Source organism: Pararge aegeria, chromosome 8 (genome assembly GCF_905163445.1).
Source record: "Pararge aegeria chromosome 8, ilParAegt1.1, whole genome shotgun sequence".
Lineage (NCBI taxonomy): Eukaryota > Metazoa > Arthropoda > Insecta > Lepidoptera > Nymphalidae > Pararge > Pararge aegeria.
The window spans coordinates 13,379,603-13,403,295 of NC_053187.1; the positions used below are offsets into that span (position 1 = coordinate 13,379,603).

The 23,693-nt window shown below is 31.0% G+C and overlaps 1 protein-coding gene across 9 annotated transcripts; it reads left to right on the plus strand.

Moving 5' to 3' along the window:
- The first annotated feature begins 554 nt into the window (after window positions 1–554).
- On the plus strand, window positions 555–23,475 carry LOC120625644 (antichymotrypsin-2-like). Of its 9 annotated transcripts, none has more exons than XM_039892735.1 (10): window positions 555–628; window positions 5,649–5,743; window positions 6,657–6,800; window positions 7,704–7,907; window positions 8,638–8,736; window positions 9,237–9,377; window positions 10,181–10,390; window positions 11,132–11,279; window positions 21,347–21,474; window positions 23,326–23,450. In XM_039892735.1, the coding sequence occupies exons 1-9, from the start codon at window positions 601–603 to the stop codon at window positions 21,472–21,474; spliced, it is 1,197 nt and encodes a 398-aa protein (XP_039748669.1). In that variant the 5' UTR covers window positions 555–600; the 3' UTR covers window positions 23,326–23,450. The 9 variants fall into 9 exon arrangements, with proteins under 9 accessions (XP_039748669.1, XP_039748674.1, XP_039748673.1 ...); XM_039892740.1 differs by lacking the exon at window positions 21,347–21,474 and adding an exon at window positions 20,001–20,122 and having other exon boundaries at window positions 23,326–23,386; XM_039892739.1 differs by lacking the exon at window positions 21,347–21,474 and adding an exon at window positions 19,642–19,766 and having other exon boundaries at window positions 23,326–23,364.
- The last annotated feature ends 218 nt before the right edge of the window (window positions 23,476–23,693 follow it).

Consider the following 23,693-nt stretch of genomic DNA (forward strand, 5'->3'; position numbering starts at 1 on the left):
TGATGAATAATATACATAAATACTTATAATATATGTTAATCACACAAATATTGTCCAGTAGTGGGAATCGAACCCACGGCCTTGGACTCAGAAAGCAGGGTCGCTGGCCACTGCACCAATCGGCCGTCAAATTGCATTAACAACTGTCACTATAAGTTATTGTTGTTAAATTAAACAATAATTATCCTTTTTATACTATAACTCAAAAATTATCGATTGGACGGTGGACATCATGAGGTCTAAAATTCCAAAAAGTACAATGAAATCGAGTAATTACTAGCTTTGAAAAAAAAAATACTGATTAGAAAAGCGAACAACGCAACTGTCTTTAAAGAAGAAGAGAATGATTTTGACTAAAATTTCATTCAACCAACCAATGATCTCCTCCCTCTAACGTTTAGAGAAATAAAATTAGTTTATACAATTAATGCAATTTAAAGTCTATATTTTGACGACCCGGCGAGGCTATTGAGTTTGTGTAAACAGTGCTTAACATACGCTCGGCTATAGCAACAAAACACGTTCGTAAACTTGATTTAAGAAGCAGCGTCTGCCTAAGCAAACTTAGTTGTGATCTGACATCCGCTGGCAACGTCCGACATGATGAAGACTTTATTTATAATATGCTGTAAGTTATTTTTATGTTCTCATCATTACAATTCCTACGATATCAATATACCTCCTACTACTACACTAATATTATAACAAAGAGATCGATTTTAACCATTTTTTTTAGCAAAAGAAAGATGAAATATCAAAAAGTAATATTGGCTATAATTTATTTTATAAAAAAAGATACTCTTAAGAAAATCTGCAATATTGTTGTAACCCAAAATAGCAACATTTTAGGCTACTAAATAAATTTTTAACATGCATTGAGAGATTTCTTCAACTTGATGATGCATAAAGATTGTTTAATATTGCGAGGAAATATATCTGATTATCATCATATATCATTTCGTAGTTAAGTCACAGTAGCAGCTTTTCAGTTCTACAATAAAATAAGATCGCAGGTAGGAACATAAGTTAGACCTATTCTTAATATGATAGCAGGGAATAAATTCTTATTCAAACAAGTAGTTTTATTAATCAACCAAATTCCGATGAAACTCGACGAAACCTGTTACTTTCTTCCCGATATTCCCGCGGAATAGAAACTAAGGCAGGTGACACCCCGGGACAAAGCTAGTAATCATGTTAAGAGTACAATGGCAAAAAAAACAGTTTACATAAAATCCCAAGTGTAATTTTCACATTTACATTTTCACATTAACATTTTCCCGTGTATTTTTACTTCACATTGGGCACAAAGCGTTACATTATTATCAAATACTGTACAGGTACGACACTGGAAAGATTATCAGTGTTCTCGAACTTTGCTTTAGAGATATCGGTAAAAATTTAAGTATAAAATAATAATAGAACATATTAACAAAATATGTAACGTTGTAAAAGAGCAACTTTAAAACTTCATGCCGGCTTCTATGCGTTGGAAACTGCCTTCCGAGCCGTTAGTAGAGTCACAACAAATAGACAGACTCTCAAAAAGAGACTGTAAACATACTGGATGTAAATGAATATGTGCATTTATTATATTATATATATTTTATTGCGTATACCAAAGGCGTCTTGCTGTACCTACTAACCGGTGTTACCAGCTACTTAAAGGTGTAATGTGTTAAATACAAATAGGCTTCACGAAAATACACAGATTTTAAATGGCATATTCAAAATTCAAAATTCATTTATTTCAAGTAGGCCTAATACAAGCACTTTTGAAACGTCAAGTCTGTCCGTGTGTAGTGACTCTACCACCGGTTCGGAAGGCAGATTCTACCGAGAAGAAGCCAGCAAGAAACTCAGCAGTTGCTCTTTCCCAACATCAAAAATTTACATTTTATATTTTAACATTCATTTTTCTGTCTTGTGAGAGATGAAAGCGGAGCTGGATGCTTCCAAGCAACCTTGTCATTAAGAAACTCATCAATTGTATAATAACCTCGTTGTAATAAATGTGTTTTAACACATTCTTTAAACTTATGCATTGGGAGGTCTAAAATTACCTTAGGAATCATATTATAAAAGCGTATACTCAATCCCACAAATGACTTCTGCACCTTTCGCAGACGATATGCAGATGTCACTAATTTATGACCATTTCTTGTAAGTCGACTGTACACTGACATATCCTAAAGTTAAGCTTCTTTCTGAACTCGAATTGAGAATACGAAAATGATCTGTCTACAATTCTTCTGATAGAAAAGCTTCTGTGAATCTTACATTGTTTCTTGTCTTTTTAGAGCATGTAAATATATTATCTACTCGACAGAAATATTTTTTGTAAATTTAGAATAAACTTGTAAAGAATTAATACAGGCCCCTAAAAATTTGTAGGTAGCGATAACCCGTCTCACCTCCATCACTGCTGTAACCCTGACCCCCAGCACACTGATATAGGTTTATTATTTATCTTTTGAGTGTTTTTATACAAGTTATTCCATTACTGATAGCCCACCTACCGATGTTACCGTTTAAGATAATAGCGGTTTAACCTGTTAGGGGTATGGAAGTTATATTAAACCCTTACCACGAATGATTTTCTGCGCGGCATTTGTAGTAGGACATTATTTAGCCGCGGCAAAAGCCTTAAACCTGAACAGATCAAAGTAAGTTCAGAAAATATAAATTACCAAATTGCCCACGTTCACCATGAAATTGTTTAGATAAACAAACATTATTTATTCACTATCGTTAAATCTGAATTATGAATGGCATTGGGAATTCCAGCCAACACAATACTGTAAGGAAAACACCATGTCAATAATTATTTCCTGAGCCGGTTTTACAATGCTATTTCAACCTTACAATTTATTGTACGTGATGGCTTTTTTATCGCATTGTACCACTATTTATAATTTACAAGCAACTTAGACGAGTTCAAACTTAAGTATTCATCTAATGCCATTATTCATTCTACCGCCTAAATCTATTTTAAGGGCCCGTTATAATTCGAACTTAACTAATTATATTCGTTACTAGCGGACCCGCGCGACTTTGTTCGCGAATAAGTATAAAAACCACGTCAATTATGCCTATCCAAAAAACCACATCACGTCGTCTAAAACTCCGCTGACAAGACAAATTGAGAAAAAATAGCGAAGTCCTTTAGAAGCTGTTCGCTTTTCCGGGATAAAAAGAAGCCTATGAGCTATGCCAGACTATATTGTAGGTATCTCTGCCAAATTTTTGCCAATTCGGTTCAATCATTGTGGCGTTAAAGCGTAACAAACATCCATCCATACAAACATCCATCCATACATCTATTCTCGCATACTTTCGCATTTATAATATTAGTAGGATGGCACGCATACATTCGATCGTTGTCCCATATGACTTACGACTGGCTGTTATCTGTGAAGAATTATGTATTTGATCTCCGACAATATTCATCAGATCTTTAATAAAATTAGACAATACATGCTTGGTAGTCACACTGTCAAATAAAAAAAAAATTAACGGAGATATGAAGTAAAATTGATAAAAAACTTCATCTCATATCCCGAAGGAAACTTATTGTTTATCGGGATAAATGGTATCCTATATGTTGACCCGGGATATCAGCTACCACTGTACCAAATTTATTTAAATCCGTTCAGTAGTTTTCACGTGATGCCTGGACAGACAGACAGACAAAATTAAATAAAAATCTGTTTTGGACTCAGTATCGATTATAAAGCTTCCCCCGGTCAAAATTTTTAAAATATATTAAATGTACAGAAATCTTCCATTAACAGTTTTATTATAAGTACCTATAGATAAAGGATAATTGAAAACTAATTAATGTAATGGGCCATTAACAGATAGGTAATATCCTAAATAAAAGAACTTTTCAAGTAAAACATTAGTTACAACAACCAGTATGCTCAAATAAATTTTAGATAATGTTTTCCGATATTAAACCGTCATAAAAGTAATTTTGGACCAATACCTATTATTATTTTACTAGCGAACCGCTCCGGCTTTGCAATGCTTTTTTTATAGAACACAGCGCTGCCGCCCGCCGGCCCCCGCCCCCCTGGCCGGTATCCCCGCAACCGCTTTGTCCCTGCAATATGTCTATCTGTAATATCTTCGAAAATATATATTTAAATTACATGCTATAAAGGGCCATATTGATAAATATAAAATGTACAATGTATTTAAGGTACTTAATTAGATAAGGATAAATGTTGTATTGCTTAAAATCGCTTCGTAAATAAGCCATTATTTCTCGTTAAAAGTGAACGATGAAAATGGTTATTGTTGCTTATCCCTAAGAGATAGACATATACCATCCTGGACTTTTTTGTTAACCATTTTAAGATCTAAAATACTGTCACACATTACTTCGATCAATCTCGTATGTAAAAGTACTACATATTGGATTGATTTCGATAATTTTCATGACCGTGTAACCTGTGTTCTAAGACAGTATGATATATCACAAATATAAAAGAACTCTATTTTATTAAAACCTTCATGGAATGGACATTAAAATGTAGGTACACATATACAAATAACGATGGTAATTCGTGAATCAACACTACCAATACTATTAGCACTTAACACCTCACAATAAAAAACTAATAGCTATATATCTCGAAGCGACAATCAAGTTTTGCAAAGTGTCACTGTATGATGAAGTGAAAACGTTTTTTTTCTCGTTTGGTTCATTTGATTTCATATGAAAAACGTTAGCGCGCTAGCTTAGTTCCGAAGGCCGTATACGACAAAATTGATTTTTTTCTTTTAAATAAAAAAACGTAATCAATTTTAAATTCTAAAGTTTATTGTTTATTGTTAAAGTACGTGCGTAGGGCTACCTGTACAGAACATAAATCTCTGTTTTAATCAGGTGCTTTTTCTTTCTATTTCTATTTTACTGTGATATTCAATAACATGCAGATCATGTACATAATATCACTTGCATAGGTTCTGTAACTACTAAGATAATTGAAATCTCTAGCACCAAATTTTCCACGTCTGTGTGTTTATCCGCTAACTCACTAAAACCACGAAACCGATTTTGATGCGGTTTTCTCCATATCATCATTTAATAAATCCTAATTAAGTTATCTTGTAAATAGAAAAAAAGAATTATTCAACCAAGTCCAAAACAGGTGTTGCAAATGTTACTTTGATTTAATTAAGTTATGGTATCTTTCTGAATTCTATAATCAAAAGCAGCGACTGTAATCCTCTTTATTTTTTTTCTTATTTATACACATGCTAATGTAGTTGCGAGTTTAAAATATGCTAAATATGATGTCAGTCGTCCTAAGCAAACAGAGTCTATTTTCAATTATACGAGTAGGACGTGTTTTTATTACGATTGCGACTGAGACAATAACAGCCGTGGCGCTACTCACACCACGAAAACCATCTTGGAACAGGTTATATAACTACAATATGTTTAAAAACTTTAGGCAATATCGGACATTCAATACTCATTGTAATACATTTGATTCTATTTTTTAATGATGACTAGCATTTGTCTACCATTTTTTCGTCCTTTTTCTATGAAATTGGGTGGTCATGATTATTTTAATCCTACTTGTAAGGATATATCTATTAATCTGTTTTAATCACATCTATTTAATTTTCTACAGGTATGTCTCTCGCCGTAATGGCGACATCAGACCAAAAAGAGCTTGAAGATTTGCTCCACAATGGAAACAGCAGATTCACAGCAAACATGTTTTCCGTAAGTATTATAATATCTCCACACTAGATCTAATTGCGAAAGTCTGTTTGAAGCCGATTTATGAAGTTTGGCGCATATATCGTTTGCATCCCGAAGATGGACATAGCATACTTTTATTCTAGAAAAGCACCCGGAAAAATCCCGCATATGCACGGCTTGACGGTTAAAACGATCTTAACCAAATTTTGCTTTTATAGTTTGCATCCTGAACACGTGCATAGGACTACAATCATCCATTGATTTATAAAAAAAAACGTGTGTGTACTTATGTACACGCGATAGAAGTTATACTTCTTTGGCATAACAGGATAAAAATCTTTTCAAAAATTTTATTATTCGCCTTATTCTGCGTTTGTAAAAAAAACTCCTCTAACAATAGAAAAAGGTATTTAATACATTGAAAGATAATTATAACGCATTATCTAGTTATCTCATTCATCATTAAAATTTGAGATTTTTGTTTTTACAAATGAATCAATAAAATCACCGTATTGAGCTCGCAGACTTTGACAATTCAAAGTGTACAGTGTCAAACCTTTTATTGAGAAACAGAATTGTTGACTATAGCCTACTTCAGGGTGTAGGTTTTTCGTGACGGTGTGCGTATCGTAAAAAATTAATATCATAATTTTTTCGTAAAGCGTCAAAAGAAGTATAACTTCAAAAACTGAGTAAATCACGATAAAATCGCAAACAGCTACTGTGTTAAAATTACACCGAACAGAGTTATAAAATAAATAAATAAATATACTACGACATACACACATTGCCATCTAGCCCAATACTCCAAAACGTAGCTTTTGTTATGGGTACTAGAATGATTGATGATTTGTCTGTTTTATAGCAAATTAAGCTTATTGCTATGTGTACATCATGGTACACCGCAATGTGACGCCTTTATTCTTTATTACAGGAGGTATCAAAAACAAATCCGAAGAAGAGTTTTGTTTTGTCAGCTTACTCTGTTATGACGCCTCTTGCACAGCTTGGCCTGGCATCTGTGGGTGAATCCCATGATGAACTATTAAACGCGATTGGACTGCCTAATGACAATGTTGTAAGTATTTAGATAAAGAGAGATACATAGATATACACTTCATTACACACAAGTTAGCGCGATATATAAATTAATATACTGACTATAAATAAATTATACCTAGATATAAAAGAATTATAAATATTTATACATACACACTATTAATAATCACATATTCATACACTAATAATAAGGAAAGATTTGTTTGTTTATTTGTTGGGTACAAACGTACTATACTGATTTTAACTACTTCTTCGCCAAAAAAAAAAGCTTAACTATCAGGAAGTAACATAGGCTAATATTTATTTAAAAAAAATGTCTAAATGTTATTTTAAAAGTCTTTAAGAAAATTGCAATAAATTAACCCAAAGTAGCAAAATGTTACCTATAAAATTTATAAAATTCATTATTTCGCGTGCGCGGGGACAACTATTGATTATACATAAAAAAATATGTATAAATACATAATTTAAGTACTCATTATCACCCACAAAAAATCTGCGAAGGAATCGGAAAGGAAGGACTATCATAGTAGTAGCAAGCAAAAGTGCTATATTAGTATCGCAGTATTAATTCCTATTCAAATAAATAAATAGTGAGCCATTAAATGCTTTTACTATTTTTATTTATTTTCATTACCTAGTTTTAACGTTGTTTTTTTTTTTTTTTTAAATGAATAAACTACGATATTACACACATCGCCATCTAGCCCTAAAGTAAGCAAGTAAGCGTAGCTTTTGTTATGGGTTTACTAGATAGCTGATGAATATTTTTATGAATATAATACAAATAAATACTTATAATATACAGAAAATACCATAGTTTTACCATCAAGGTTATTTATGATGATTTCTTTGTCCAAATATTTTCTTGTTTGTGATAAGTTCACCTCTTTTGAAACTAAATAAATAAACTATTTTACAGACGAGGGAAGTTTTTTCTATGGTGAATACAAAATTACGTGCAGTAAAGGATGTGACACTGAAGGTAGCCAGTAAAATTTACGTTGCGAAGGGCTTTGAATTAAACAGTGAGTTTGTCGCAGTTACACGGGACACCTTTGATTCTGAAGTACAAAATCTTGACTTCAATCAGAAACAGAATGCTGCAAATGAAGTTAATACTTGGGTAAGTATAAATATTAAAGTTTTGAAAGAGCAATTGCTGAGTTTTGCCAACTGCGAGGCCTCTTAGAATAAGAGCGGTTTAGATTGTAGTCCACCAAGCTGGGCAAATGTAGATAGGTAGACTTCAAATACCTTTGAAAAGATTACGGTCAACACGCAAGCATTCAGGTTTCCTCACTGTCTTCATTTAGCGATAAAGCTACTGATATTGAATTGCTTAAAACGCACATAAATCCGATAAGTTATTGGACCGAACTCGGTTACACAGAAAGGGAGACTAAACTCCTAACTACTAGGCTTTTACCGCTTTATCTATGATTGTATGTTTTAATAGATTATAAAAATAATACTATGCTAATAACAAGTTTGAATAAGAATAAAAACAACTTTTTATTTACCATTATAGCACGTATAAAAAAAAGTCCCAAAATGAAATTAAATAAAATCTAACACTTCTTTGGAACCACTGACATGAGGCAGTCACCTCAGCGAGTTTGAATCATGTCGAGGAAATCATGTGGGTGATATGATTAATATGCTGGCAGCATCGCCTCTTTGAATGGCCAAACTAATTCTAGGGCCAAGGTTACTGGCAGCACTAGGATCCTTGTTGAAAAATCTTTAAAAATAACTTGTGCCTTCTGGCCCCACGACCTTAAAGTCTCCTCTCCAAACGGCACTAAAATAATAATTATCTTATAATAATACCAATCTGTTCTGTTTCTGTTTAGGTGGAAGATCACACTAATAAACGCATTAAAGATTTAGTTGATCCAGACAGCTTAAGCGATGACACAAGAGCGCTCTTAGTTAACGCTATTTACTTCAAGGTGAGTACATTTTCTTTATAATATATTTATACATTGACTACATGCATACGAGTAAGATGACCTCAATGGCGCTATGCTGAGCAGTGGCGTGCATAGATGGTATGCACAGGGTATGCAGATTATATAAAGATTTAAAAAAAACCTAAGGACAGGCTTTGTAAGAGTTTTTAAAAACCGCCCCGTAAGTATTTATAACTTGTATTGGAGATTTTCTTCATTTTGTATCATCTGCATACCCTGTGTATACCCTCTATGCACGATACTGGTGGTGAATGCTGTCTTAGAAGTGGGAGGTCCTGGGATTTTATACCCGGCTGACGACATTTAAAAATGTATAATTAATTTGAATTCTGAATTTTCACTGGTCTGGTCTGCTGCGCGGCCGTGGCTTGGAGTCAAGGGCTAACTTTTAGTGGGAGAAAAAACTAAAAAAACTAAGTAAAACTAAGTACAGCTAATTCCTTAGTAAAGAAAAATATTTTGCATTTCATACATTTCAGGGACTGTGGGACGCTCAATTCGATAAAGCTCTGACCCGCGAAAAGGATTTCCACGTTACCAAAAATGATAAGATCAAAGTGTCTATGATGAACCGACGAGGAGACTACAAATACACAGAAAGCGCTGCATTGAAATCTCAGGTAGGTGAAGTTGTAACGAGCATATACAATGTTTCGCAAGAAGCATGACACAACCTTTAAGAGTAACACAACATAATCTACCTACAAATAAAATGATAATTTGAAAATAGACCTGGAGTAGAATCTGGTGCATATTTTACTATAGTAATTATTACTAGCCTACCAGATTGTAAATGGAGAACCAACAGAGCAACAAACACTACGCATGGAATGAACCCATCCCAAAAAGTTCTGCCCTGTGAACCAGCACGGATGGCATTGGTAGAAGACAATTATCTCCCCTGGGAAAGGATGAAAATGTATCTTCTCTCACAGCTTTATCAACTCTCAGAGCATTGTCGCACAAGTGAAAATAATATCCAGAAAATATATGTGAATTATAAACGGGCATAAACTTCTTCTATTCCCTGTTCTCGAGCTTTAACAGGTTTACACGTTATTTATATCCCTTGTCAGGGCATATCATCGAGAGATATAATTTTAGCCCTGCTGAGGCTTCAGACTGGAACAATGCTGCTTGACGTCAGAAGTAAGCATGGCGCAGTGACGTGCATAGAGGATGATGCAGATGATATAAAATAAAGAAAATTACCAGCACGAGTTATAAATACTTAAGGGTAGACTTTTTATAACTCTTACTCGAAATTTTCTTCATTTTATATCGTCTGCATACCCTGTGCATACCCTCTATGCACGCCACTGGCATGGCGGTACTACTTCCCCGATCTATGTCACTAAAAACTGTTATCTTTAAAAACATGCACTATGCTACCTATTTTTGAAATTATTTAGTTCACTTTCAGGTTATAGAAATTCCCTACAAAGGTCACGAAGCTTCTCTAGTCATAGTGCTACCTCTTAAAATTGAAGATATCGATGAGGTACAAGAAATGCTTAAGGCACCAACTCTTTTAGATAAAGCCCTCAGTGAAATGTACGAAGTAGAAGTTGACCTTTCTATTCCAAGGTTTAAAATTGAAACCACTACTGATCTAAAGGATATCCTTACAAAGGTAAATACTTAAGCATAACCCCGCACTAAAAATCACAAATTTAATCCTACTTGTATTATCCTATCCTACTAATATAAATGTGTAAGAATGTAACAATGTATGGATGTTTGTTATTCTATCACGCAAAAACTACTTAACAGAATTTGATAAAACTAAACAATATTATAGCGTATAAATAAAAATAGCATGTCGTCTATATTTTATAAATATAATTTAGAAATTAATCTCATGTACCAATAAATGAAAGCGTGCGAAAGTAAGTGTCAAGTAAATGAAAAATATACAAAGATAATGTATCGTGGTTTTTCTAAAATAGTTTTGCGATAGCACGTATCTTTTTTGCGTAAACTATTAAGTTAGTGAATAATTAAATTAGTGAACAATAAAAATACATTAAAACTGCAATACTATATTAACAATACACATTTTATAGTACTACGTAAACTCTTATCATATGCGAACATCAGTTAGTATGTTTATACTTTTAATAGTACTAATTTCGGCGGCGCACGAAACGATATATACGTTTTTTACAGTTACTACGTTTCTATTTTATGAATCCTGTACAGAAATTAAAGAGCAGTGGTTTCACCTAATATAATATACACGAACAAACTTTCGCATTTATAATTTTAATATATATATTAATAATTGAACCAAAATTTAAATGGATAAACATTAATTTAAAAATAAATATACCCATCATAATATCCTGTTAATAAATACAATCTTATTCTTCAGATGAATGTCAAAAAGATGTTCAGCCCGGCCGAAGCTAGACTAGACAATTTATTAAAAAATGTCAAGGATAGTTTGTACATAGCTTCAGCTATACAAAAAGCTTTCATTGAAGTCAATGAAGAAGGCGCCGAAGCTGCAGCTGCGAATGGTAAGTCCATAAAACATAATATTGACATAATCTTAAATGTGTATAACATAAGTACTGGTATTTGAATATTGACAATGAAGCTATCAAAGTTATGTTGGAAAAAACCTAATATCATCACCATATTTATGACATATTGATAGTGTAAACAAGAAGCAATATATTACAAACACATATATTGTATACGCAATTAGTAGGTACAGGTTATTATATAATATTCACCTTGAATTCCGCTGACTCGATAGGGTAAAATGCACATTGCGTGTCCGGTTGGAAACATGGCGTAATTCCAACAATAAAAACTTTCTTAAGCAAGCGACAGACAGAAGGTAGTTTGTTAAAAATATGAGAAGTCGGTCAGCCAAGTCGGTTTCCAAGTTTGGCGAAGACTTTTTCCCATCCTCACATTGGGTGGGATAGCGGCAAGAAGAAGATAAACAAATAACATTGTTCTTTCGTCAGCCGCAGTTGTACTAAGTTCTGTTGTGCAAATGCACCCAAGTGAACTGAAAGACATAGATGCACTCAGATAATAACAGCGTTTTAATACATTTGTTTTATTTATCGCAGCTTTTTTTTCCAAAATTGCAGAGAACACAATTTATCATAAGCACACCCATGTAATATGCAAATCACTTTTTTTTTTCTATAACAACATTTTAGATTTCTGTTAGATATTAAACTATTATTACTTGGAACAGGTTTAAATATCTTAAACGGGTATTCAATTAATGATGGTTGCATTCACTATATAGCGAAGTTGTTCTTAAGTAGGTATTTTTAAGCACCTGTTTTTTATATTAATTTATTTAGTACCAAAATTTTAATTGACATAATATTTTAATTTAAATAAAACGACGTGTACAGGGATAAATTACCTCTAAACTAAGCCCTAATGGATGTGCCATAGTGTTAAAAATTCAAATTACATGCGATAACGCTTGATTAAGTGATAATTGTATATATTAATGATAAATAATAATATCATTTATTTTGTTTACCTATAAATTTTATTGCAGTTTTTGAGGTCGATAAAATATTTGGCGTCCGCAACGCTATAATTTTAATGCAAATCATCCGTTTATTTTCTTCGTATTGAAAAGCGAAAACATAATTTTTAATGGACAGTATTTTTCTTAGGTACTTATCGATGTTTTAAAACTATAAATTAATGTAGCCTTTTCGAGTTCGTTGACTAATCTGGAACATTGTATAAATTCTTATATTTAAATGTATTTTACTTCTGTGAAAACCAACTAGCTAATAAAATTTATAAGAGCTTTTTATTTCAAGAGAAAATAATTTCTAAGAAGACTTATCATTTTCCATTCGTTCCATTTTTCCTTAAAAATACCATGAACTGTTTAGATTTTTCCCGCTGGATTTTTTTACCGGGACTAAATTTGCCTTAATAATGATTAAAAATAGATACTACCAAATTAGATTAAAAATAGATCCATATAATTTAAGTAAATATTATTAAATAATGGCTTAAAATTAAATACTTGTTAAGTCAAATAGATAATTGATCACATTATTTTCTGCTACGGTTGACACTTACTGAGCGTTGGATAAAAGCAGGCGATACGTTGCGGAATTCCATGATAGATTAAAAAATTAAGCTTAAATTGCTGTACTTTATTTTTTCTTTTATACTACGACAATGCACACATCGCCATCTAGCCCCAAAGTAAGCGTAGCTTGTGTTCTGGGTGGTAAAAGGACTGTTGAATATTTTTATGAATTAATACATAAATTTTTATAATAAAAATATAAACACCCAGACCCTGAAAACATTCATGTTAATCACACAAACATTTTCCACTTGTGGGAATCGAACCCACGGCCTTGGACTCAGAAAGCAGGGTCGCTGCTCACTGCGCCACTCGGCCGTCTTCCGAGAACTCCCGATTAAGGCAAATTAAGCTTAATTTTTATAACTTACTGAGCGTACGCAATAGAACTAAAAATATTAATTTACCACTAAGATCTATAGATACTATTCTATATCACTGAAACAAAATTATTGCACACATTTAAAAGAATTTAATAGTATTGTTGTCAAGCAGTTTCTACTATAAGTCGGTATAATGAATCATAGATTTACTTAAGTCATAACAAATATTATTATTTATAAACATAGAATAGAAAGAATATAATAGAATTTGTTTATTTATTCATATAACAACACAAAGACTAACATACGGCGTAACTTAAAATTTTATACTTAATTATTAATAGTTTTAAGTCTATGAAGTGCCGTGCCAATAAGGTTCTGACTCAGCTTAATGTTCCGGATACTAATGTACCCACAAATTTGGTATTCTGGCATTACCCATTGATTTGAGGGAAGTCCTGTTATGATATCACATATAAGAAAAAAAAAAGTAACCTTCATAATGGAAAAGAGAAGAAAATTCATTTTATTTTAATAGAAATGGATAAGTATGTTAGTCAGATCATTTTAGTTTTTAGAACATTAGATTTTTATATATTATAATGTAAACATATCTACAAAAAAGGACTGATATAATTTGATATTATTCTCTGAGTTAATTAAAATTACACGCGCTAATATAATCAAATAGCATGTATAATCAAATAGTAGTAGTATAATCAATATACAATGACTGTACGAACTGTTCGTGTATCTTTTTATTAAAATGTGCCTTGAAATTCTTTATTTTTTTTGTAATTTTTATTGCAGTCTTTGTTGCCGATAGAATAATCGGCGGTCGTCTGAGCTTTAATTTTAATGCAAATCATCCTTTTATTTACTTTTTATTGGAAAGAGACAACATCATATTTAATGGACGATACTACTCTTAGGTATTTATCAAAGCGCTTAAAACTTTAATTTAGCTTTAGATAAATTATACAAACAGCCTTACTTATAAAATACAATTATTGAACTAAATATTGTTAAGGACGTAAAACCATAATAGATTGTTTTTTAAATTTTTATCAAAACTTACGTATAATAATTACATTCATTATTATATATTTAATAAATAACAATAAGGTTAATTGTTGCACTTGAAATATCCTCATGTTAGCGTCATCTAGCGGCGCACGCAAGAATTCCAATTAACGATTGATATTGTAATAGTTTAACAGAAAAATAAATATATTAGGAAAGGAACTACAAAACTAATTCGAATAAAAGTTTTTGAGCCGCTTTCGATATATTAAAAACATTAGTTTTGTATCAGTGTGTGTGTTGGCGACAACTACCCTGCGTTATTTAAATAAACAGTATTTTGAGCAAAGTTTTAAGAAATTTTGGTTTTAAGTCCATTATGGTTTATATGAAGGTAACTCAAATTACATATTAAAACAGTAATTCATAACTTTAATTTAATTAACGTTTATAAGTAAGGCCGCTCTCTAAATATTTTTTGTGGTTTATATAAATTGTTTATTTATGAAATAACAATATGAGCAATTAAATATTTAGTAACACTTAAGAATTTTAAAATAAATTTTCTAAAACCGCTCGTATCTCAATATTTAATGTATCTGTATAACATTCCTTTTTCTTTTTAAAGAACGTATAATTTTAATTTAATTATACCTACTCATCAGTAATGCAAGTAACCGCATTAAATATATTTATATTTTTTTCTTCAAATATGTACTTTTGACATACTCGTAAAAAAAGTTATACAACGTAAAAAATTAAAATTAATTTGATATACTCGTAAAAAAAATTATACAACGTAAAAAATTTATATTATAAGCTGTAAATTTTTTTTTATCTCTATTTTTGTGCAGATAGTCTAAGAAAAAAAAATTGATATCACATGATTTTTTTATTAATTGTGTAATATTAAGGCTGTAACATAGCTATGTCGACTTATAACAAGTATTTATGTATTTTAAAATAATAATTTATTGCTTTTTTAAAAGTATTTCAAAACTATGTCGCTCAAATTTACCGGTATTTTATTTTTATTTTAGGCCAATCTAGTTGTATAGAAGTATGATGTTAGTCTAAAATATATTTAAGAATGTACAATTATTTTATTGTATATAAACATATTATTAAATTTCTATCATTATGTTACCTATGTTCTGAATTCTGTGATTTTAACTAAATTATATATTTATATATATTATAGTTAAAATCCTATATTATTATATAAAATGAAATTATTTATTTTTTGTACCTACCTATGGATAGAATATTTGGCGGCCGACAATGTTTTTTGTTTTACGAAAATCATCCTTAATGGATTCTTCATAAAAGAAAAATACAACATCATTTTTAATAGGCAATACAGATATCTTGTATCTATCTAAGCGGTAAATAAGATTGAATCACATTTAACTTTATTTATTTGTGGTAATAAAACAAGTACAAATACAAGTAATCAGTTTACATACACATAAATATTCATTTATGATCTCTACTGGGAACAATTATTATCACTTTACACTTATTCTGCATCTCACGCCTACTATACAACTGAGTTTGTCACAGGAACATTTCCTTATGTAAGATATAAAACATGCTCTACATGTTTCATATTCTTCTCCTTCTGTCTACGTTATATCTTTCGTCTCTCTCATGTAACGATATATGCCTAAAAATAATGGAACCGCCGCCAAAGAAATTTCATGTTAACAATCTTTTTGTATAAACCGCTCACACTATAGGCACGTGACTTTAAAAGTTTATTCACGAATAACTGTTATGTATTAACTCTGTTTCTTTATGTCATCCCTTTTTTCATTCTGTTTACCTAATACATAAATCTACATATATCTTTATGATAACTATATGTTAATAAATTTATAGTAACACTTTAAGATATAGAGTCGACCTTCAGATGAAATTACTTTGAAAAATTTATTTACGCATCTTTACCTAATTATTTGGTACATTACCTACAAGAAGCTTCGGGGAGAACTATCTTGCTTTTTAAATAATATTTTAAAAAAGAATACCATGAATTTTATATTGTTACAAGAATGTTATTATATTTAAAAAAACTGCTATTATCATTTTAATATATAAGTTTAGCTCATTTTTGTTATTTGTACACACATTTTGATTCACTAATAAAAATATTATAAGGTTAACAGTTCCCGATGTACAGGTGTAAGATTTTCTATTGTATATGAAAGAACCTGTATAACTATATCAGGTACTTCGTACACGTTTTATTAAGAACGCGATGAACTTACGCTACGATACCGTTTCAGTATTCACAGCAATCAATAGAAGCCTTTCAGGCCGCAAGCAACGCACCAGATTTACAGCAGACCATCCATTCGTATACTTTTTATACGAGGGAAACAATATTCTTTTCAATGGAGTCTACTATTCTTAGGTATTTATAAGAAGAGCAAGTTAAAAAAAAGTTTCATTTCATCCAGCCATCATTCATATTAATATGATGGTATTGTTTTGCCCCTTTAGTAATTTAGTTTGATGGTTGCCTACTTTATAACATGAATTTTATTTATATCTTTATTATAAAACCATTTATACTGCATGTGACTAACCAATAAAAGATCGTGTGCATGGGTAAAACAAATAGCTTAAATAAAGTATCTCCTAGATAACCTGGTGAACTTCGTATGACCTAAAGATATATTTTTATAGTAATCCGAAGTGGTAACTAAACCCCCATACAGAATTACTAATTTAGATATATATATTTTTTTTAAAACAGTCTATTGAGGTATTGAGGCAAACAAAACAAAAAATTTTGAAATCAGTATAACCATTTTCTAGTTTTTGACAATGAAAATTCATTAAATCAAATTTGTTCAATTCACCATGTTAACATAACGTTTTAAATTTTGTAAAATTTCTGAGCATAATATTATATATTATAATACGTACCTTTATACAGGATTTTTTTTATCACGGCGAATTTTATTTCCATGATTCTCTATCATCAATAGAACATTATGGTCAAAAATGCTCCGTTACTTTATTCAAGAATAACTTAATAATAACTAAATAATTTACTATTTTATGAGATAATCGCTGAGTCGAGTTATTATCTGTATTCTTAAAACATAAGACATTGTCACAATTATTATATTTAGTATTATACATATATTCGTATATTATAATATTATACTCAGAAATTTTACGTCATTCTATAACTCTGTGATTTAAACTAATTTCGAACATTGCTTTTTAAATTTCGAATAGCGCATGATATATAGTTATTTTTAAGATGATTGTGTTTGAGATGATATCAATCAACGCTAGTGAACAGAGGCGCGTTTGTGTGAGACAATAATATTAACGACAGATAAATACTTTTGGTTTAATTTAAATTGTGTTCAGGGCTTATGCTTTACGATTTGAATCGTTAACTAATAAGACGTTCTGTATTAGTTATCATTTAAAATTATTATATTCATTTAAAATTTTCTGTGTAAATACCACAGACCTCTAATTATTTTGAGGTATTTTATTCAATATATTGTTTTACATAATATGAATTTACTTATTTGACCCACCTTACATTATTGCCCTTAACTTAATAAATAAAAAAATGTCTTGTTTCTACACTCGCTTACAATATATATAAAAAAAACAAAAAATCTTTTCTTTACTATTTAGTGTAAATTCTGTTTTAAATATAAAAAACACAAGTGCGTTGCAACAACAGTGAAGATATTTTCTTTACTATCATTATTAACCCGTCACCAGCCCGCATTCGATTTCCTCACAATGTTTTCCTTTACGTTAAAGCTAATAATTGCTTAAAATGCTTATAAATCCGAAAATATACTCTGAGTGATCTTCCCCATAGGGAAGCCAAATGCCTAACTAGGCTATCTCTACATTGTCTTAATTAATGTAACTACGTTATTGTTATAATTAAATATTTTCAAACTTATTTTTCACTCAAGAGTATTGAAGGAAAATGTTGTTTATGTTGTTAGAATACTAAGAAAAATTTTACTAAAGAGTTTTCTTTTTTTAACAATACCATTGTAATTTTTTTTCAGTATTTGGTGTTTCCGCTACCAGCGCCATTATAAATCAACAACCTCCTCCAGTGTTCTATGCAGATAGACCGTTTTACTTTGTAGTCAAAATGAACTCCTTGTCTTTATTTAATGGTATAATATACGGACAGTAAATGTCATTATCATTCCACTCCAAGGTTATACCTAGAATCTGTTATGATCATGTTTTATATTATCCGTGTGCAATATTATTATTCTGAAATATAAAAATTAAAATATCTACTAAGCTTATATTTGTTATTCAACACATTCCACTATTACATTTCATAGAAATGGTAGAACAGCATAGATTTCCCCAGAAAACCCATATCCTTTCCATATTCAAATTAAGTAAAAAAGTTGTTTGGCTAATGTGCTAACATTTCTGAAATCATAAACATGAGACTAGATCAACTAAAAATGATTTTCAATTAAAATTCTTATGAATTTTCAAATATAGTTTTTTATTATGGTATTATACATTGTGTTAGTTAGGACCTATTTGTTCCCGAAAGCCCCTTCTGCTACACAAAGCAACGCAACATATTTTTCAAGGTGATTTCTGCATTTCTTTAGCAAATTCAATACGTTCACTTAAAATATGTCGCGTTATCTACAGCTATTGACACAATAACGTTCATTGTAAAACGTATAGGTGAGGTTAGTACACTGTATCAGTTTTAAAAACACATTGGTCAAACGCATGGGATACAAAAATTATCTCCACCTTCCCAATCCAAGCCAGCCAATCTGGACATAACAGGTCGACGTTGCCCAGGAGCCGTGTGACTGAGTTGCATAGCACGGGCAGGAGTTAAATTTATATCCCCGATGTACCACGATTTGTATCCACGATGTTTAGGGGGTATACCCCCTAACAAGGGATATAATTATCTCGTCCCCCCGCTATAGCACGGATCATGGAATAGGAGAAGTTTAACCCCGTTTATTATTACACATGTATTATTTGGATATTATTTTCACTTGTGCGCCAGTATTGAGAGTTAATAAAGCTGTGGGAGAAGATAAATTAAAAAAATTATCTTCTTCCGCAGGTTTATCAACTTTCCCCGGGGATATAATTTTCTCCTACCCATGCTAGCCATGCTGATATACGTGCGTTAAATCAGTTTGGCTTTATCGTAGCAAAAAGCCCCTCGCCGTTGTAATTCCAGTCAGATGTTAACTATGTATTATATTAAGCTTGTGCATTGTCTTTATTCAAATACTATTATTACATTATTAGACTATTCACTGTTTTATTTTTTATTTCTTGTCATTATTCACTTATTATAACTAATGTTTTTATTCATTAATGTTTTTCCAAACATTTTATTGTTATTTTCTAATTCTATTTATTTTATACTAATATTCGAAATTTCAGAATTTAACATCCATTATTTGTCTGCTATTCCTGCGCAACCAATCGAGTTCAAAGCGGATCATCCGTTCTTTTACTTCTTACTAGAAGGATCTAACATTTTATTTAACGGAGTCTACTGTTCCTAGGTATTATCGCGAAAAATACTAAAATATACTTTGAGCCTCAGCGTAATTTCATGTCTCCATCATTATATCAACCAAATTACGTGCACTGCAAAAAGTTCCAAATATCATTAAAGTAAATTGTAAATCAAATACTGTAATATAGTGTTCACTATTCATTCGTGTATCTCGTTACACTTTCATTACATTAATATTTATCTAATTTTAGTTATATTATACTGATATTCTATGTTCCAGTATTTGGCCTAGGTTATGCGTACATCCCTGATCAACCAATCCAGTTCAAAGCAGATCATCCGTTCTTGTTCTTTTTATTAGATGAAGCCAATATTTTATTTAACGGCGTCTACAATTCCTAGGTATTACAAAAAAATTATTTACTTAAGCCTTACCATGATCTCATGGCTTTAATCGTATAATTATTACAAACTAACCTATTTACCATGATCTTCGCAGTTACACCATTTTACCTGAAGAATTATTGTTTAGAAATTATTTTCATATTCACATTCATCATATTAATTACCGGGCCTACTAAAGAGTCTCCACTCAGAATGCGAAGGGTTTAGGCCGTAATCCAACACGCTGTCCAAGACTTCACACGCCTTTAAAAACGTTTTGGAGAACTCCCAGGTATGCAGGTTTCCTCACGATGTTTTCTTTCACCTTATTTAAATTACAACCATTAAAAAATACACAAGATTTTATAATACTAATTAATTAGTAATGCAGTAATTTCATCCGTCACAGACCTTGAATGCCCTATTATTTATAACAATTTCTTAATCATCAAAATATGTCCCTTATAACATTTTTATAACGTGCTGAATAAAATGTCTTGTCTATACTTAATTATAATGTAAAAGCAGGTAAGCACCAGGTAAGTACAAATTGTGAATCATTTTTAAGAATGCCATATCTGCGAAAGCTCACTTCCTTAACCGCACTTGCTTTCTTTTAAAATTAACTATTGATTAAAATTACGACAATATTTATGTCTCCAAATTACGAAGTAATGTAACTCTTTATTTCTCTTTTTCATTTTACTACGGACAGTTTGGTCTAAAGGTTTTGTTAAAGTTCTTATTAGCAAAATATTGATAATATAAATGTTGTCAATTTTTTTTATCAATACTTCACATTCGTATCGGCTTAAAAATCAAAAATTATTGACAGTATTCAGAGTTCAGAGACACAATACAATTAATATATAAATTTTTCAAGGTCATAATTTTTTCGTTCAATGCAGGTATCTGAATACCGATGTGTGCGTTCATTTTTCACATATTATAATATTTTTTATTAAAAACGTTTTTATGGAGGTATTATTTATGTGAACTTCTAAAAATTTATTTCTTTATTTAGTTAAACCAAAACTTAAGTTTCATAAATGTTTGTGACGATAAAAATACGTATATGACTGTTTTTAAGTTTATCTTATTTCAGTCCAATGTTAACGGTGTTAAGCTTCATTGTCTATATCCAAATGCGTTATTCTACTAAACGTTCATAAATATTCTTCAATCAACTTTATTGGTATTATATTTTTGGATTAGATCTAAATTCATTATTCCATATTTCAGTATTTGGTGTATCTTTATTTGCTGCACACATTCCTGTGGAACCAATCAAGTTCAAAGCGGATCATCCCTTCTTATTCTACTTACTAGATGGAAATAATATTTTATTTAACGGAGTCTACTATCCATAGGTATAAAAATAAGAAAATATTATCTAAACTAAAATATAAATAGAACCTTTTCATAATTCTAACCGTTTCAAACTTAACAACGAAACTTGTTGAGTTCATTAATTATTAAACAATATTAATTAGTTTTCAAAATTCTTCATATATTGTACAACTCAAGGTTATAGTTTACACATAACCGCCCACGATTTTATAGGCGCAACACATGGTATTTATTTTGACAAAGCAGTCTTCAGCTCATTAAGAATGTGTAGTAAAACTTTCCTAGCGAGATATATAAGTTATATGAAAAGTTGTTAAACTTCTGTCTTGCACCTTTCTTAACAACGGAATAAAACTATACAAGTTCATTCTACCAGTATTATTCCCGAATTTCACATTTAATAGTCAAATATTTTGTAAAAAAATGTTTCAATTTGTTCCGGATTTATTAAAAATAACAGACCATCTATATCTGAGTTCCAAATTTGAATTAAATTGTGCTATTAATGAGATAAAGTCTTAGCAACAGATCAAAACACTTTATTTTCAAAAATATGACTTTAATAAGTTTCACAGGATAATGTTATCGTTCAGCAATCTATTTGTATAATCTAAGTTTACGCGTGTAGATTGATCCTTTATCAAATTATAAAATCTCGGAGAAAGGTTTGTTTTGAATAATGAGTTTTGCAAAAAGATTTCTAAATAATTGATAGATTTCCAGTTTATTCCAGTTAATTTATGCACTTCGACAATTGTGTATTTTTTTCAAATATTCAAAAGAAATTTAAGATTTCTTCAAAACATATAACAAAGATTATTTTGTAGAATTTATAGGAGAGGATAGCCACCTATAGCCCACAATAAAAAACACATAATACACTTTACGTTTTGTTATCATAAAACCAGTATTATTTTGAAAACATTCATCAACATTAATTATTACGGCGTCCTAATATAAGGTTCAAATTTTTTTTTTATATGCGCGATAAAATCCAAAATTTTTGCATTTTACTATTATTTGGAGTCCCATGTGATAATCCCTGCTTTACCGCTGAACTTTTCACATCTGCACGGCTAAAATAAGCAGACGATAAAAAATGTATCCCCCAATTATATCCCCTGTCTAGGGATTAAATTAACGTGTCCACTCGCCAAAGCAAAGCCACAGGAAGAAGTTTTTAAACTAAGATTTATGTGGTTAATCAACATTTCTTAAATATAGTTCAACGTATAATATTATCGTTATATGTACCTGTTGAACTATATATGAGAGAAGGATGCAATTTTTTGCAATTTTCTGCATCCTTCTTCCCGGGGAGAAAATTGTTCCTCTGCCCATGCTAGCCGTGTAGAGGGTAATTTTTTATGTTCCGATCGCTAACCGATCGATTCATTTCATGCTTTTAGCATATATATACTCGTACAGCTTACTTTATTGTTATTTACTAAATATATATAGCTTCTTTTTAGTCTTTTTAAGTGGTAAACACATAGAATTGACAACATACGGAAACCGTGTACACGACAAATATGGAAGCATCAAAAACCACTCCACTTTAGTGGTGTTCAGGTGATCAGAGTCGAACAGGAGTCATTACATTCCATTAAGCAGTTGTCAGTAATTATTTTACCTCGAATGCTCTCGCCGTTTACCATAAAATGGGGAAAATGGGAAAAGTTTGTGAGCTAGCAACATTCCACGGGTGTGAAGTGAGATGTGCGCGGGGCGTTTTTACTGTTACTGGACACTATTTACTGCATTCAATAATGTCTGAATGAGGATTCTGTATGTCCTTAATTCTGTACGTAAACAATATAATAGGATTAAAAAACAAATAAATGAAGTGCGTATCATTTTTCTTTTTTCAGTTTTCCAAGTTAAAGTCGAGAGTCTGAGTCTCAGCATTCCTCCAACGTTCTACGCGGATAGACCATTTTATTTTGCTGTGAAATACAACTCTCTAACATTGTTTAGTGGTGTGATGCACGCAAACTAAAATAATAAAAATTTTAAATATATTTGTTTTTCATTTTCCATAATAATAAATAAATAAAAAAATATACTAAGACACTACACACGGTCATCTATCCCAAAAGTAAGCGTTGCTTGTGTTATGGGTACTAAGTGAATGATGAATAATTTTATAAATAGTATACATAAATACTTATAAACACCCAGACACTGAAAAACATTCATGTTAATCACACAAACATTTGCCAGTTGTGGGAATCGAACC

Excerpts from the sequence above, each read along its gene's own strand:
- LOC120625644 (XM_039892734.1), top strand. The coding sequence starts at position 601 with ATGATGAAGACTTTATTTATAATATGCT. Across the intron at positions 629-5,648 it reads GACTTTATTTATAATATGCT|GTATGTCTCTCGCCGTAATG; the intron begins GTAAGTTATTTT and ends AATTTTCTACAG. Across the intron at positions 5,744-6,656 it reads TCACAGCAAACATGTTTTCC|GAGGTATCAAAAACAAATCC; the intron begins GTAAGTATTATA and ends TCTTTATTACAG.